This window comes from Notolabrus celidotus, chromosome 3 (genome assembly GCF_009762535.1).
Source record: "Notolabrus celidotus isolate fNotCel1 chromosome 3, fNotCel1.pri, whole genome shotgun sequence".
NCBI lineage: Eukaryota > Metazoa > Chordata > Actinopteri > Labriformes > Labridae > Notolabrus > Notolabrus celidotus.
This window is the reverse complement of record NC_048274.1, coordinates 20,157,338-20,173,863: the sequence shown is the minus strand read 5'-3', so window position 1 is coordinate 20,173,863 and position 16,526 is coordinate 20,157,338. Positions and strand designations below refer to the sequence as shown.

The 16,526-nt window shown below is 38.2% G+C and overlaps 1 protein-coding gene across 1 annotated transcript; it reads right to left on the bottom strand.

Moving 5' to 3' along the window:
* Positions 1-1,025: 1,025 nt before the first annotated feature.
* On the bottom strand, positions 1,026-15,647 carry tars3 (threonyl-tRNA synthetase 3). The gene is made up of 19 exons (XM_034680627.1): positions 15,299-15,647; positions 14,902-14,991; positions 14,621-14,808; positions 14,279-14,402; positions 13,152-13,276; positions 12,750-12,867; positions 12,515-12,579; positions 10,635-10,713; positions 10,118-10,264; positions 8,327-8,425; positions 6,741-6,907; positions 6,485-6,647; positions 6,242-6,379; positions 4,378-4,455; positions 4,185-4,285; positions 2,446-2,550; positions 1,938-2,010; positions 1,716-1,830; positions 1,026-1,594 (listed from the first exon to the last, which is right to left on the bottom strand). Exons 1-19 carry the CDS (start codon positions 15,617-15,619, stop codon positions 1,446-1,448), a joined length of 2,445 nt encoding a protein of 814 aa, XP_034536518.1. The 5' UTR covers positions 15,620-15,647; the 3' UTR covers positions 1,026-1,445.
* Between the last annotated feature and the right edge of the window lie 879 nt (positions 15,648-16,526).

Below are 16,526 nucleotides of genomic sequence, written 5' to 3'. Positions count from 1 at the left end.
TGTATAATTGTCTCTACATCGTTTTTACCATGCATTCTAAATGCTATTTTATCCAGTCATTTTTTTTAAATAGCATTCTTTAACGCATTTACAACTTCATGTGGTTTCAACAAAACTAAATAAATGATTGTAGTAGTCATGAGTAGAATGCATGTTTGACAATATTATTAAGTGTGGCTGTAAAGATACGTTTTTGTCCCATGGATTTGAACGCAACTTCAAATGCAGCCCAACTTCCTGGTGCTTGTGTTGCCGCGCCCATCACGCTCCGCCCCAGTCTATGCTCCGCCCCCGATATCATGTGATTCGTATAATCATCGCGAACCCTAGATTGTACAGTCAATGCTGTCAACGTAAAACAGTTTTATTTCAATGCATTTATTTTTCTTTGAATATAATTGATAAAACTAACATTCTTCTCTTCTTAGCAGCAGTGCATCAATGTAACAGCAAATGTCAGAAAAAGTTGTCTTCCAAATGTGAGCAGTGTACTGAATGGGACTGCACCTTAAATTGCCCTTGATCAGCCCTTAATTTGTTGAGGCTTAATGGGCAGAAACAATAATCAGTACCTTTAAAGATTTTATGTAATTTGATGACAACTGTAAAATGATCTAGATCCCTGGAAATAAGTTGGTTGAAATATGTACAATATGTAAACCAAAAACGAATAAAACTCCTGAAACGCTGCATGTCTCTTTAATGTTATGCTATCATTCAAGCCCTTTGTATGTCACATGATCCATTTCACGTTAGAAAGTCAACTATTTGGTAAATAGGAGTATCAAATTATTACGTATTTAAGGGGATAAGTTGCTTTGTTTCTACAATTTGAAAACTTAAAGAACAATTCATAAAGTATGAATCCCTCCAGTCAAGACACTAAAATAAATGTGTGATTATGAATTCCCCAGGTTCTCCATGGAGACTAACCTCTTATGGTGTTCCTGCTACTGTGTATCATCAGATATCATTCAAATAAAAAACCCAATCTTGCAAATAATGAAACAAACAGAGAAATTCCCTCAAATTCAGTAGATTTTTTTATTTCTGGGGTTCTCCATAAACACAGACCTTTGTGAAAAAATCAGTGCCAGACACACATAACCTTCATTATGAAAACGATCACATTGTTTTCAAAAACAATCAAGTAACTTTCCTTCAGATGGACTTAAATTACTTTGACATAATTTAATAATTAGACCACAAATTCAAACGTGTCCTTCTCTACCTTTCATTCATGATCTTATGGGCACTGCAGCACCGTTATGCAGCTCCATTCATTACACCTACTCATCTCAGTATCATCAGTTCCTCTGTGTGGTTTCTGATTTATGAGTTTTATACTTTCACTGCACCCTCTTTACTCGTGCCGTTATTTTTCTCTTCATCTGACAGGGGTTGAGGTATTCGTACGAAAGAGTCTGGATTGTTCTTTGTCCTGGTCAGAACTCCTCCTCTGCGTTTCGACAACGGGATTGTTTGAGCAGGGTCAGGCGAGCCAGCACTTCGGCCACCGACAGCTCTCCGTGGACTTTGTTGTCCCTTGTGCGCACATTGACGCAGTTAGTCATCTTCTCCTTCTCTCCAACCACTGCCAAGACACATGAGGACACAACAGCTTGACATCGGCCAAGTCAAAACACATGAGCACGCACAGAACACAGTGCAACGAAGGAAAAAACAAACTCAAAACAACAGTGCAGTTTTCTCACCGAGGATGAAGTTATATTGAGCCAACTGTGCATTGCGAATTTTCTTGTTAAGAAGGCAGCTAGAGTCAAGGTCAGCATCTGCCATGAAACCAGCTTCTGTAAACTGTTTACACACCTGACAGAAGAAAAAAAAAAGTATCATTACAAGGATCACAAAAAAGTATGGAAATAGATGTTCTTTAAAAGGAGGTCAAGATGGGGAAATGGTCATGGAAGACATACCTTCTTGGCATAAACCTCACAGGAGGGGTTGACAGGCACCAACATGATCTGACGCGGAGAGATCCAGAGAGGCCTGGTGGAAAGACAGAAGACTATAATGAGGCCATCTTCACACTGATGTACTGGTATTTAGACAACAACATAAACACTATAAATCAGTAGCCCCCCGATGAAGATGAAGCACTGGGTAAAAACTTTCTGGTGTTGGGATATTGAAATTAAGTTGGACAGGAAGTGTTGCAAACAACACAACCATTTATCTTTCCAAAAAGATGGTAGTTACTCATAAAAACCCTAAAACCTGGATTGTAAAGCAGAATACTTCTTATGGTCACTGGAAAAATGAGAATAATCATTGCCGGAGGTTATTTTAGAATTGTGGTCAACTCTATAATTTTTATAGGATTAGGATTAGGATTTTTATAGCGCTTTTCTTGATACTCAAAGTCGCTTTACATACAATTTATATCATTTTAAATATTACTAGAATACCTAGAAAGCATCTCACCATTTCCCTGCATAGTTTTCTGTGAGAATAGCAATCATCCTCTCCACTGAACCCAAGATGGCACGATGGATGATGACTGGTCTGACTTTGTCGTCCCCATCCTTCCTGCAGGAGTTAACAGAATAATGAAATGAGTGGTTGGTATATCAGAAGTTTTATCAATTCAGCACCTTAATGAAAATAAAAATCCTCTACATGCACCCTGCGTCTGACCTAAATTTGACTGTCCAACACATTTACTTGTTTTTTTTTTTAGAACTGAGCCGATTGGATCAACCAAAAAAAATATTAACTGCATGTTGTCTGTTGTTGTATGGGCTGAGTGCCTGTTATTGTCCCATATTTGGTTTAAATAATTGAAGCTCCTGAGGCCTGTATTACGACACGAGTTTAATATACCCATGGTATATCAGTTGCCTGGCTTCACTGAAGCCTCACAGAGGAGATCACCCTTAATAGTGGTGCAAAGCTGGTTATTAACCTAATAAGTCAAAACAGGGCTTCTAGTGCAGCCATCACACGAAGGATGGGAATTAAAACATGAACAAGTCTGTCATCAGCAGATCGACATATGTTACAGACTCTGGCAAACTATGACTGGAAAATTATAGAGAAGTGAAAGACATTTATTATTATTATTATTATTATTATTATTATTATTATTATTATTATTATTATTATCCAGACTAAAATGAACACAGCTGCATTTGCAAAAACAGAACAAGCAAAAAAAGAAAAAGAACAAAGTGTTGATGTGCAATTTTCTTAATTAATTTTCATTTTAAGATGATTTGCTTCTTCATTCCTTCATTAATTGGATAGGATGAGGGACAAAGTAGAAAGCTGGTGAGAGAAATTGGAGAGTGGCACGCAACAAGAGGGCCGTGAGTTGGACTTGAGTCTGGGATGTCTGCTCCATGGACTATGGCCTGTGTACATGGGGTGCGCAATGTAATCACTTAACCAAACCAGCCCCCTTTTAATGTCCCTTTCATATCATTATAAAATGGTAGAGCTGATCAAAATAATGTCCATTAATTCCCTCACATTAATCTTTTGCATACATGTATTCCTGTGGCATGTATGATAGTCTCAGATGCAATATTTCAGCTGTACAGTCAGTAACAAACAGAGCAGTGAGAAACAGAAAAGGTGAATATGAAAACATGATTAAATTGAAGATAACTGTAGCTTTTCATCTTTTAAATACAACAAATACTAGTCTCTGGCGTTTCCCACCCTCTGTGGTAGGATGATTGAGCATAATAAATATATCTCATTGACATATTTCATAAGGGAAATCATTCTGGACACAAAAAGCATCCTGACAGTCTCCCCTCGCTCAATCAGCTAACAGAGTTCCACAATCAAGATATGTTAAAGGGCTGTGGACATTCTTTTCTGCAAACTGATCAGTCCAAACGTAACCTGCTCCAGAGCAAGTGAGGTGTTCAGCATTAAGTTACCATGGTGATCTACCCTGATATGAACCTGAAGTTACCTCTTTAACCGCAAATCCTGCTGCATAGTACAGGCCCCTGGTGAGGTGATAAATCAACCTCTCAACTGTGCCATGAGTACCAACCTGCATATGCCTCTCCACTTTATAAACACTAAACTCTGCAGAACACAGTGCTCAAGATTAGACATTTCATTCAGGAGGGATTAAACATAAAATCCTTGATGCAGTAAAGCCCACACTCTCAGCAGTGTGTCAGTGTTTTGATTCAGTGACTCACCCCACAAAGGTCAGGTTAAAGCGGATAGGCAGCTGGAAGTCCAGCTGAATGGTTGCACACTGGTGGTAACGCCCAATTGCATCTTTGATCTTAATGTCGATCTGCAACAGCACAGAGTCAATATCAGTACTTTCAAGACCAGAGAATCTGATTTATTTTTAGTTTGGCAGGTATCACCAAGGCATTATCTGACCTTGGGGCCGTAAAAAGCACCGTCTCCCGGGTTCAGTTTCCATGGCTCACCAAACTCATTCAGGCTGTTCTCCAGTTGCTGTCAAGAAGGAGATATGGGCGGCAGGTAATTTACACCTTAACAATGAAAAGCAATTACAGTGAAGTAGACCAAGTCTTACTGCAGTGTATAATTAAGTACAGGACACACTATTCAGTCTGCACTTTGTACTACCTTATGTGCTGCTTTATAAGAAATGCCTTGATGCAATTAACGGCTGGACAAGAATCAGTAGAGGAAATCAGACAAATCAACAAGTCCGCAGTGATGAGCAAGCCACCAGTAAAAGTTAATGAGCTAAGCTAATAGTTACTCTAATCAACCTAAGCTTAAGACACTGAAGCTACCCCTCTTAGACAATGTCATAAGCTATGCTACACTTGTAACGACAAAGCTATTTCTATCTTGCTGCATCAAAGCTGTTTTCGATTCCAGTAAATCAATTTATATATATATTTGTACATATATATCTATTTTTATGAACTTTGTTTATTATAACTTTTTTGACATAATGAAAGTTGTGTTGAACACTTGTAATTAACAGTGTCATACAACAATAAGACAATAAAATCCTTAAATAATAACAATAAAATAAAAATGAATTAATGAATCAATTTAAATAAATAAATAAATAAATAAAAAACCAAACAAACTAAAACTTAATGATAATAACAATAATTATCATTATTATCATAATTACAATAATAGTTCTAACTACAATGAATCAATTTATATTTAGTCAGTGTTTTATTGTATTATTTTATAAGGATCATTCCGTACAAGAATCAAAAGGTATATCCACATTAAATTCAACCAAATTATTTTGATCAACCAAAGAATTTGATCTTTTTTGCTTTAGAATGACATCAGCTAAATAAAAAGCTTCCTATGCCACACATCACATCACTCACTTTACCAAAAAAGCCTTGATGTGTTTAGATAAACGATCCATGATCTTGTTTTCTATGCTGGAAAACTGCCTACTACAAAGTTTTTGACCTTGATAAATTTGTTTTACATACTAGTCATTTCATCTGATATGCTTAAAATTCTGTATTAAAACAAAAACAATGTTTTGGGCTTAAATAATACTACTGGATCGAAGTGATTTGCATCATTTTAAGAAGCCGACAGCATCAACAAAATAAGGGATAAAAGTCAACTAATCCACTGGCTTAAACTGACCCCAGTCTCCCCCAATCTAAAAGGTTTCAGCTTATTTGACTCGATGTGTTTGTATGTCAAGTAACTCAAGATTAACTGCCTGTGTTCCTAAGGTATTATTGCCACTGGCTGAGGGATTGGTAAGTGATGCCACTGTCATATGGAGGTACTTCTGTTCGCTGCATGTACATGTTATAGTATGTATCTTTAGTGGAAGCTACCACACTATTTAATCATAAAATAGTTCAACTACTGAAAAGCTATTTGAGGAAAGCAACACTGTCACCTTGACACTGAAAAATGTAGATGAACTACTAGCACTACAAAGCGTAGTGATGTTACTGCCCAATGCTGCTAATAGGCAGCTCTTTTACTGACAGCACATTTCTTGCAGAAATTCCAGGAACTTCACAATGACTCACAGCTTTGATTTTACTGTACAATCACACAGCAGGGTGCCAGCTATTTGAACAGCAGGGCCAAATGAACCTGAACATTCACTTTTAAAATAAAGTGTGGCAAAGACCCTGCTGTAACAAAAACAATGTATCATACTTACAAAACACAGTGAGATATTCTCGTAAGTATTCACCAGAATTCAAATCATACCAGAGGACACATTTCAGACATAAATCATAACTCAGTGCTTGAGTTGGTTTACCTTCTCTGCCTGGTTCCACACAGAGATGTCACCCAGATATTTCTCTGGACGGGTGGAAAGGTGAAGTTGGAAGGAGAATCCAAACACATCATAAACACAGCGGAGGAAATCCAGACAGCCCTTCATCTCGGTTTCAATCTGTAAAGAGAAAAAAAGGGGAAATGAGTCATTATAAGCAGGTACTTCTTTTGTGAGACTTGTGAGACAGCCCTAGAAACGTCTGCGAAGCACTGATGTGGTCACCTGATCCATTGTGCAGAAAATGTGAGCGTCATCCTGCTGGAAACGTCGTACCCTGGTCAACCCAGTAAGTGTTCCTGACAGCTCGTTCCTGTGGAGGACACCGAAATCTGCCAGCCTGAGGGGAAGCTCCCTCCATGATCGAGGTCTGTGGCTGAACATCAGGCTACAGGACAACCAGGGAGCAAAAAAATGATTGACTATGACATGCATTATGTACTGTAAACACTATGTGATTGACAGAGTGTGATCAATTTACCAGTGTCCAGGGCAGTTCATGGGCTTGAGTGCAAAGATCTCCTCCTCCACAGGGAAGGAGAAGATATTTTCGCTGTAGTGCTGCCAGTGGCCGGATGTCTCCCACAGTTTGCTGTTATAGATGTTGGGGGAGGCTACTTCCTGGAAGCCTCTTCTCCAGTACTCATCCTAGAAAAACAAAGAAAAACCACATAAACAAGCTCAAACCATCAGTTCGACTGCGCAGGTACTTTGTCATGACTTCTGGCATGAACTGTGGGCTGCTTCAATGGAAATGGGATACAATGAGTTTTATTTGACCATTTGTTTTCCCACAGCCACACATTATGTCCAGTTTAGCAGCCAACAGAAAAATGATGTTGTTTCTTGATAGTTTGTAACCTTGAATATTCAGGACTGTGAAAATAGAACTCATAGGAACTTAAAAACAATGTGCATGTTTGATTAGCTTCTCCTGTAGCACCATTTTACTAAGAAAAGCCCAAATGTGCCAAAAAGGCAATGTAGGAGGTTCTCACAAGTCAACTTTTTTGGCAAAATGTAATTAAATGAAATGCAGAGCTTGCTGTTGCTCCATGATAACAGATGAGGTGACGTGATAATGATCTTACACTGTTGCTGCGTGATGTATGTGAGTTCCTCTTGGCTTGGTATAGTGTGTCAGAGCGTGATTTGAAAGTCCTCAGGGTGTCCACACATTTTTTTCAAAACCTCACAGTGATTACAATCACTACATTTGACCAAAAAAAGTTTAAGTCATTCTACAATCTACATGTCTCAACTTCTGACTAAACTCCAGTCTATTTTCTGGCAATCATTAATTATAAATTTAAAAAAAAAGGTAGTAAAGGGTTTCTTTACAGATTCTAAATGAGTCCAGCAATTTAAAAAAAGTTCATTATTTAATGAGACTATTTGAGTAACTCACAGATTACCTTGACCTTATTACCATGATATAAAAATCTTTCCTATGCAGTCAGTGGTCTGTAGAGACATCAACATGTCAGTCGGTCGGCCGATTAATGGAATTTCGAAATAATCGGCTGAAGCCTGCGCTTACGAGGCTGATCAAATAATAAAGAACTAATGTCTGCAGACATTGTAGACAGCCTCGTCAGTGTGGCTGCTGTCAAGCAATGCGTCCACTTTGACATTCTGCACTCTACTGAGTGCTCAGGTGGAAATGAGGGAAAAATGCCAAAACTGGACTTCAAGTGAAGTTGCCTGAAGGGAAAACGTTAAGACTTTATATCTTTCCTAGAGCCTTCAAAGCTTAATGTATTACATTGAGCCACTGTTAATAACATATACTATGCTGTCTGGTTGATTTAAGTATTTTAGTTAATTAAACAATTAAAATAACGGTAGCTGGGAATTGCAAATGTAGCCTTCAACCAGCTCGCCAATTTTGCCTACGGCTGTACTCTGTCAGTCCGGATGAGCACAATTGGCGTTAATCACATTTGAAAAATAGATACAGTTTTTTTGTGTTTGTGCATGTTGAAAGAAACATTTTTTGATAACAATGAATCTAAAATATGATGTCACCAAGCATTTAAAAAAACAATGTTAAGCCACCGCTCTCACCCTGATGAACTCTGTGAGTGTGTTGTAGATGTAAGCTCCACGTGGCATGAAGAAACAACAGCCAGGGCTGAGATCATGAAAGAAGAACAGTTCCTGATCCTGTGACACAGAAAAAGAAGACTTTTTAATGATCATGAATCCTAAAATGTTACAGCCAGGTACAGCAAACTCCCTCTAACACATTTAACTCAGTAGAGGGTCATTACACTCCTGACCACAACCACGACCAAGCCCAACAGATAGCTCAGTGTAGTCAAAACTAAGGGGGAAGCTGAATCTGGTGTTTTGAGATAGCGTAAAAAAAGGATAAAGTATTTCCTTGTAAGACTGCGAGCCAAATACTGCATTTCCCCCGCTTCAAAGTATAACACTCACAAGAGGATCAGAGGGTCAGCTGATCATTAATTGTAAAAAGTACTAAAGTGAACATCTTTGAAGAAGAATACTAAGATTTCATCAGACTGAAAGACAGATTGTAATACTGTTAAGTCTGAGAATCTTAAATGTCACCTCATTAGGACTAAGCTAGTATGTGAGGATAGGAAACAAGAGTCTTGTAAAAGAAGTCTGACTTAATTGAACAACCTTATGAAACAGGATTTCTTAGATGGGCCTGAATTACAATAACCTTAGTTATATTTTCTTATTGAACAGCACCTTTAAAAACAAATGCTTACAAAGTGCGTTAAAGAACAAAGCAACCTGGACAGGCAACAAAATCTTAACATGGCCAAACACAGCGAGACATTATGAGAGCACAAACGGCACCAATAGCTCATTTAGACAACTTCAGATCGACAAGAAGGACTCCACCTACGTATCTAAGGCTGCAAGCTTGTTCATAAGGAGTGAACAATTCTGTTATGAACACTGAAAAAAACAGTGTTTCATTTTTCTCACTTCATGAAAAGCCCCTGTGGAGATCTTTTTTCAATATTTGTACAGCAGTGCTTTCATTTACTCTATGCATATGTCAAGAATGAAGACTAAACCATGTGCTCATTTATATTATATCAATTTGTCAAAACCACAGCAAGATCCCTGCTGTGCTCTTCAGAGGTTTTATTTAAGTGTTACGGTTCAGCCTGGTTAATCAGGACTGCATCTAGCCCATTAGTGCTGCCATTCAGTCTGTGCAAGTGACGAAGGTCGACTTGGGATCATGCCATAGCGCACCATCTTTAAAACAACATGTCACTTTTATCACCTCCCTCTGACTGGTTTCACCAGTAATATCCTGACTATCGTGTTTCATATGGAACTGTGTCATTATCAGAGCTGACTGAGGTGCTGCCATCTGTGCATCCCATGCTGAGAAACCAGCTGGGGGTCTCAGATGACTCTCAGCCGATATGAAAGAACACAGCGCCCTCAGCTGGTATGAACAGCAACAGTTGATTTGCAGCATAAAAAAACAAGGTTTATATTTACCATACCTCAGAAGTACTTCTGATGATTCACAGTGTGTTACACAAAAATGTAATGAAATCAACTTCTCTGTAATGATACATTTTTCATGTTTAATGTTTCATGTCTTTATGGTTTGTCTCAACGTTTGCTTAGAGACTTTGTTATTTGGCCCAGGTTCATTTCAGGCTTTACCCACATCTATCATACCACAAACCTAGACTCTGATGAGGACAAAGCTCATACATCAACCTCAAAGGAGATGTGTCAGACATCTCTTCTTACAATTAAATCTCAAAAGTCACTTTGTTCTGGGTTTCAGGTTTCATTTCTAGGCAACAGCCACCTGGGTGGGCTTGGACCTGACCGCCTGCAGTGACTCACTTTGCCGATCTTGCGATGGTCTCTATTCTTGGCTTCCTCCTGAAAGCGTTCCCACTCTTTCAGCATCTTTGAGTCTGGGAAGGAAATCCCATAGATCCTCTGTAAAGTCTCCATGTCGGAGCGGCCCTCCCAGTAGGTTGCAGAGTTCTGATGACAGAGGTGGAAAAAATCAAATGTCAGCATTTTTACGTTTTGTTAGTGCAGGAAAACCTTCATAGAAGATAAACAGTACAGATATAGTATAACGTCACTGGCTTCAAACTAGGGGATCTACTTTCTGCTTAAGCTCATGTTGAGTTTGAATAAAGTTGACTTAAATTACTAATATTGTCATATTGTGTTTTCTTAAATGTTAAATTCTGTGTCTCTATTTTAAAGAGGTGCTAAACTGCTTTTCATTGCATCACAACAATGAAAATAAAGATCTATTCTATTTCAGAACAGTGTTTATTGGTTTTGTGGCTCAGGTATTCCATCCAAAATCAATAAAATAATGTAGTATATATTTTACACATACCTTGTATATCTTCATGGCTTTGATCTTGCCTGTATGTCTGACATGGGGACCTCTGCACAAGTCAATCAAGGGTCCACATCTGACCAGGATTCATACATTGTAGTTAGATTTACAAAAAATGACTCAGAAAAAAATATTACCATGTCTTCTAAAGGTACCATGAGGAGTTTTTTCACCACTGTGCGAGAGATGTTACTCTTGCCAAAGCACATTTGTACTTTAAGCAAACAAATGGAATATAGATCTTTTTATAACACTACTTTTCTTTGTTCAGTACAACTTTTTGCAGGATGCAGAGTGATGAGGTGATGTATTTTAATGGTAGCTACGGAAAATGATTAGTGACAGCTCAGCCCTGGTCTCATGCTGTATGCTCCGGTGTGCAGATAAAAGTCCAAATAACTTAAATATGCACACAGTTTTAACTATTTTCAACATTTTATTTCACCTTTATTTAACCAGATCAAAAACCCATTGAGATCAAAAACTCTTTTACAGGGTGACTTGGCCAAGAGGTCAGTAGCACACGTCAAAATAAATAGTACAAATCAATAGTATTGAGCATATATATATAGACAGTATGTAAAAACAATCAATAATTTAAAAAGTGCAACTAATTTGCAAATAAAGAGCAATTAGTGATCACAAACAGCATTTTTTTTTTTAAACACAGGCACTGTTTAGTGGTCTGTCTTTCTTTTAAGATGGAGCCAAAGGCTTTAGGTGAAATAAAATCAGACAATTCATATTCTTTCTAGAGTGTGTTCCAAGCAGAGGGTGCAGCAAAACTGAATGCTCTCTTACCTAATTATGACCGAACACGGGGAACATATATTTGTAAGATGTCACAGGAGCGCATGGCATGGTGGCTTTTAGATCTTTGTAGGTACACACACAAATAAGTTGGAACCAAGCAAAGAAGGGATTTATAAATCAGACATAGCCAATGTGTGTGCCTGCGTACACTTATGGATGACCAGTCAGCTTTGACATAAAGTTTGCAGTGAGGGGTGTGCAACCCATGATGAACCTCAAAGCACAGTGATATACACTGTTTTAAAGACTGCAAACATTTAGCTGAGGTCCCCAAAAACAACACATCACCGTAATCTATCAGAGGCAGAAAATTTGCAGATACGAGGAGTTTCCTTGCTCTGCGGGAGAAAACCAAACTGGCAATATGAGCTTTAAATGGAAGCTCCCGATCGAAAAAAACCCCCAAGTATTTATACTTAGTGACAAGATCTATAGGTTTCCCTTGTGAAGTTACAACCAAGGGGATGTTTTCTGTGGACTCACTTGAGTTTGAGAAAAGCATCACTTTGGTTTTAACTGCAATCAAGACCAGTTTTAGTTTCTCTTTATCCTAATAGAACAGTAAGGGAATTCATACTGGTATAAAAATTCAATCCTGTTCAGACATTTAGCTCTTTCACAAAGACAAAATTTCTCATTCTAAAACATTAATTCAACAGAGAGTGTACGTCTTTTTCTTAATTCTTAATGCTTCAGTATGAGCCATGAGTACAAAACTTTATGTCAAAAGAAAATGATCAAAAGAAAAAAAAAACTCATGCTGCTTCTTGACTTATTTATCACTGCCAAACTTTACCTGCAGAGTTCTAAACAGAGGCACTTTCAGGTGAGCAATGATTATCAACTAGGCTTTTCTTTGCTGAAAATCCAACCCCAAGACAAGCATTAGAATTCAGTACAAAGAAATTGCCAATGTTGTCCTTGATAATCTAATCCTACAAGTAAGGTCGTGAAGAGGCGTCAGTGTAAGAGTGAGACTATTTCAAAATCAGTTAGAAATTCCTCACAGAGCCTTTAATCTGAACTCAGTTAATGCTACCTTGTCTTTCTAATAAGCCACTTACCTGTAGACTGTAGTCGTGGGGGTGGTGACCTTCTCATTCAGAATACGGCACTTGAATTTGTTGTACTGAAAGACAGAATCACCTTGGGTTAGTTAGAATATATCCGGACCTTGACAGGAGAAATATGATGCATTATAGCCAATACCATCACATACTGTACTTTCACAGCGATCGTAATAACACAAGCAGAGGACGAGAGATGACATCTGATCAGAGAGCGGTCTCCCTTTCTCACCTTAAACATCTTCAGCAGTGTCTCTTTGCTGATCTCAAGCCTCTCAAAGGGCTGTTTTTCCTTTACCACAGTCTTACACAAAGTCTCCAGGTCTCCGAACTCTGCACTGGACACTCCCCTGGAAACAGCAAACATGTTCAGGTAACCACAGTAATCATGCATTTTTTTTTAAAAGCTTAATGTGGTGACATGAGGATCTTGTGCTTCAGCTTAATAAACCTTGAAAAGGGACACACATTGTTTTTTTCCACTGATATTTGAATCAGAGTTAAGGCTTTAATAGAACACTCATTTCAGATTAAAATAATGTCTAAAACTTCTAAAATATTCCAGTAAAATTCCCTAAGACAAGGAAACATTTCCAGAGCAGAGAAGATTCTGCTAGTGAAAATACTTGCTCACTTCTGTCCATCCAGAAACATATCATAGTAGAAACCATTCTCAATGGGAGGTCCATAACACAAACACCCTCCATAGAAGCGCTCCATGGCCTCCCCCAGGATGTGAGCGCTGGAGTGCCAATACACCTGGAACAAGACAAGATGTACCTTTTACCTCTGTCATTAGCCTCAAGGCTCAAGGAGACAACCATAATGAGAGCAAAATGGGATTAAAAACACAACAGCTACAATGAAAATCCATTGAATAGAAGAGCTTCTTAGAACTAGTAAATATACACAAAGATGGTGAGCAAATCAGAAAAAAAAAGAAAATACAGGCACTCATCTTTAGAAAAAAAAGGTTAAAATGCCTGTATTAAACTGGCAAATTTGAATTAAAAACAGTCAACTCTAACGGGTTTCAGCATCCAGCCTTCTTCAGGAAGTCACAGATACATGTGGTGAAAAAATCCTATACACTAAGAGTAAGTGAAATCCGTTCATCGTTTCTAGACATGAGAGCCCAGGCTTTTCTTTACACAAGAGCTACAGACTGACTCACTTGATCCCACAACAAACAAAGATTTTTTGGCAAAGGTTTGAGAAAAACCTCCCCAGGGACGCAACCACACAAACATCATAATTACCAACCTAACTGCAGGATATATTTTGACCTAGTAGATTTTGGAACTTGAGGTTCAAAATCAAGGTTCATTTCCTCAAATCTCTGTACATTTGGAAGTGACTGAAGAAGATCCACAACACTTTTCTCCCTACTTCTATCTTTGTCAGTCATTACTCTGTGTAGTTGCAGGAGGAGGATGTGGAAGCAAGAGAGCAATATGCTACTTACTACTTATTTGAGGCACTAATGTGATGTATTTGCCATTGCTTTTCAAATATGCTTTCTTTTATGGACTTTACAATCGTACTTCTCCTACTCACTTTATTTTGTATTCTATTCATATTTGAAGTTCTGTTCGGTTACTCGTGATTTTTCTTAAATTGGGAACAATCTTGCACATTAATTTCCTTCAGGATAAAGTTCTATCATATCTTATAAAAAGGGAAAAAGGCATTACAAAAGAAGAAGGTTAAAATGTTTTGTTCTTTTTGTTAGAGATGTATTTAAAAGGATGATAAACTCACAGCCTGAGCATCCTCATGATCAAATCGCAAGATCTCAAGAGAGCAGTCCTGCTCTAGAGGTCTATCCAGGTCCCAGAGCTCACCATTCACCCGAGAGATCACAGCGTTGTCAGCCAGGCCTTGGCTGAAAGAGCAATCGTCAGATAGTTGCCTTAAAAACAGCTCTGTTCATATTTAGGATATTTCGGTCACTCTATTCAATTAAAAGTAAGCTTAGGCTTAATATTTGAGAAATAGAGTAATCTCCCCTTTTCTTAAAGAAAAAATAACACTGATCATAATTTGGGATGTGCACTGTCAGGCTGAAGATAAATGAATCTCTCTGGTTGTTTAACTACTTACCTGATATCAGCAGCCAGCTGGTATGGTGTAGTGATCCAAGCCTTGCCCTCCACCTTACGTCCGTCAGGCAGCTCTACAGCGATGGGTTTGCTGCCTGTAGCTTTTCTTGCCAGCAGGTCATCACTCTCCTTCTTCAGCTCCTCATAGAGACTCAGACGTTGTGCAATGTACTCAGGCCATGGCTTCAGCTACAGGGACAACATAAAAGTCAAGAAAATGCAACAACAGAGTAAAGTACAAAAAGGACGTTTATTTTAGAATAATTTCAAGGTTCATCTTACCTCTTTGAGACCTCCATTCCCTTGTCCCTTTTCCTGCTTCTTCTCCTTCTTGTTGTTCCCGTCAGCTGATTTGGTTTCTGCAACTCCCACCTGTTCAACAAAAGGGGTGTGTGTATCTTTATTCTTATAATAAGCCATTACTATTATTTTCTTTTGTTGCATCATCCTGATATTAATATCAGCTGCACATGTGAGTATCCAAAGTGTGTTACAACTGTGTCATTGAAGGGGGGGCAGCTATTTCTGGAAGATGGGTGGTATAGTTTGTCATTTGCCTTCACTAGAGAGAGGCCCGTTACTCATGATGGTGCAACCGGGTGCAATACTGCCACTTATGACTCTCTTCATACTAAAAATTAAACTACAACACATGTATTGTTCCAAATTATATTACTACCTTATTCTCAGCTCTGTTGTTGGTTGTCTGCTCCTTACGGGTGTTTTTCTCCTGAGCTTTGCCACTCTTTAGTTCTTGTGGTTTCTTTCCTTGTGCTGCCTCCAGCTCCAGCTCAGTCTGCAGACCCCTCCGGAGGTGCAGCAGCCGGTATTTAAGCTTCTCATTCTCGGTCTGCAGGCTCTCCAGCTCCGGGGAGACCCCCTCGATACCGGCGGCATTTAAACCTTGGCTTACTCCGTCCCGAAGAGTGGATATTTCCTTGGTGAGGAGGCGAATTTGCTCCTCCTGGGCGGTCAAACGTGCAGCCAAGCACTCCGCCATTTTTAAAAGACCATAATGACAGCTGACTTCCGGTGAAGGTGGGTTTGGAAAATAAAAGCACTATCCACAGGGGGCCAACCATGTGGGCAATACATTATTAAATACATGACAAAAGCCCTCAAAATGCAAAAAAGTGAACATTGACAACTATATTCGTCACCATATCAATACAAAGCAACTAATGTAAAATATAATTAAGTTAACATTATTTTAACCTACCACATATCTACCCCATAACACCTTAACACACACATATAGACAAGGTTGGGTGTCAATAGAAGAGACAAATATCAAATATACAAATACAATAAATCAATACATTTAACTCACTATCACAATCATTCTTATTCTCTTTATCTCTTGAAAATAATGTCATTAGCCTACAACTTTGATTTTGTGTTTTGTTTTAGTTATATTGATATTAAAACTGTTCCCCAATTCCAAAATAATGAGGGAGATTGACTGCAAGAGACTGGACAAGATTCACATTTACGCTTTTACTGTTTGTACTTTAATTTGTTGACAGACCATGTCATTTCAATACAGAAAGAAAAAGACAGCACTGCATAGCACAAAGAAAACACAAAAAAACAAAAGCAGAAATGTAAACATAGGGGAAACTGTACATGGAATTACAGTGCAGTGCAGTCTTCAGTTGTTGCAGCAATCCAGACATAAGTACAATCAAGAAAAAAGTTCCAGTTAGTAAAATAAATAAGTAAAAAATAGAAATAGATCAATAAAGATATAATAAGATAGAATACAATGTAGATGTATACAAATGTTACAAATGGAATTTAGATAAATACAAATGTTACAAATGGATCAAACAAAAGTAATTACAGGCAGTATTAGAAATAGATAGATAGATAGATAGATAGATAGATAGATAGATAGATAGATAGAT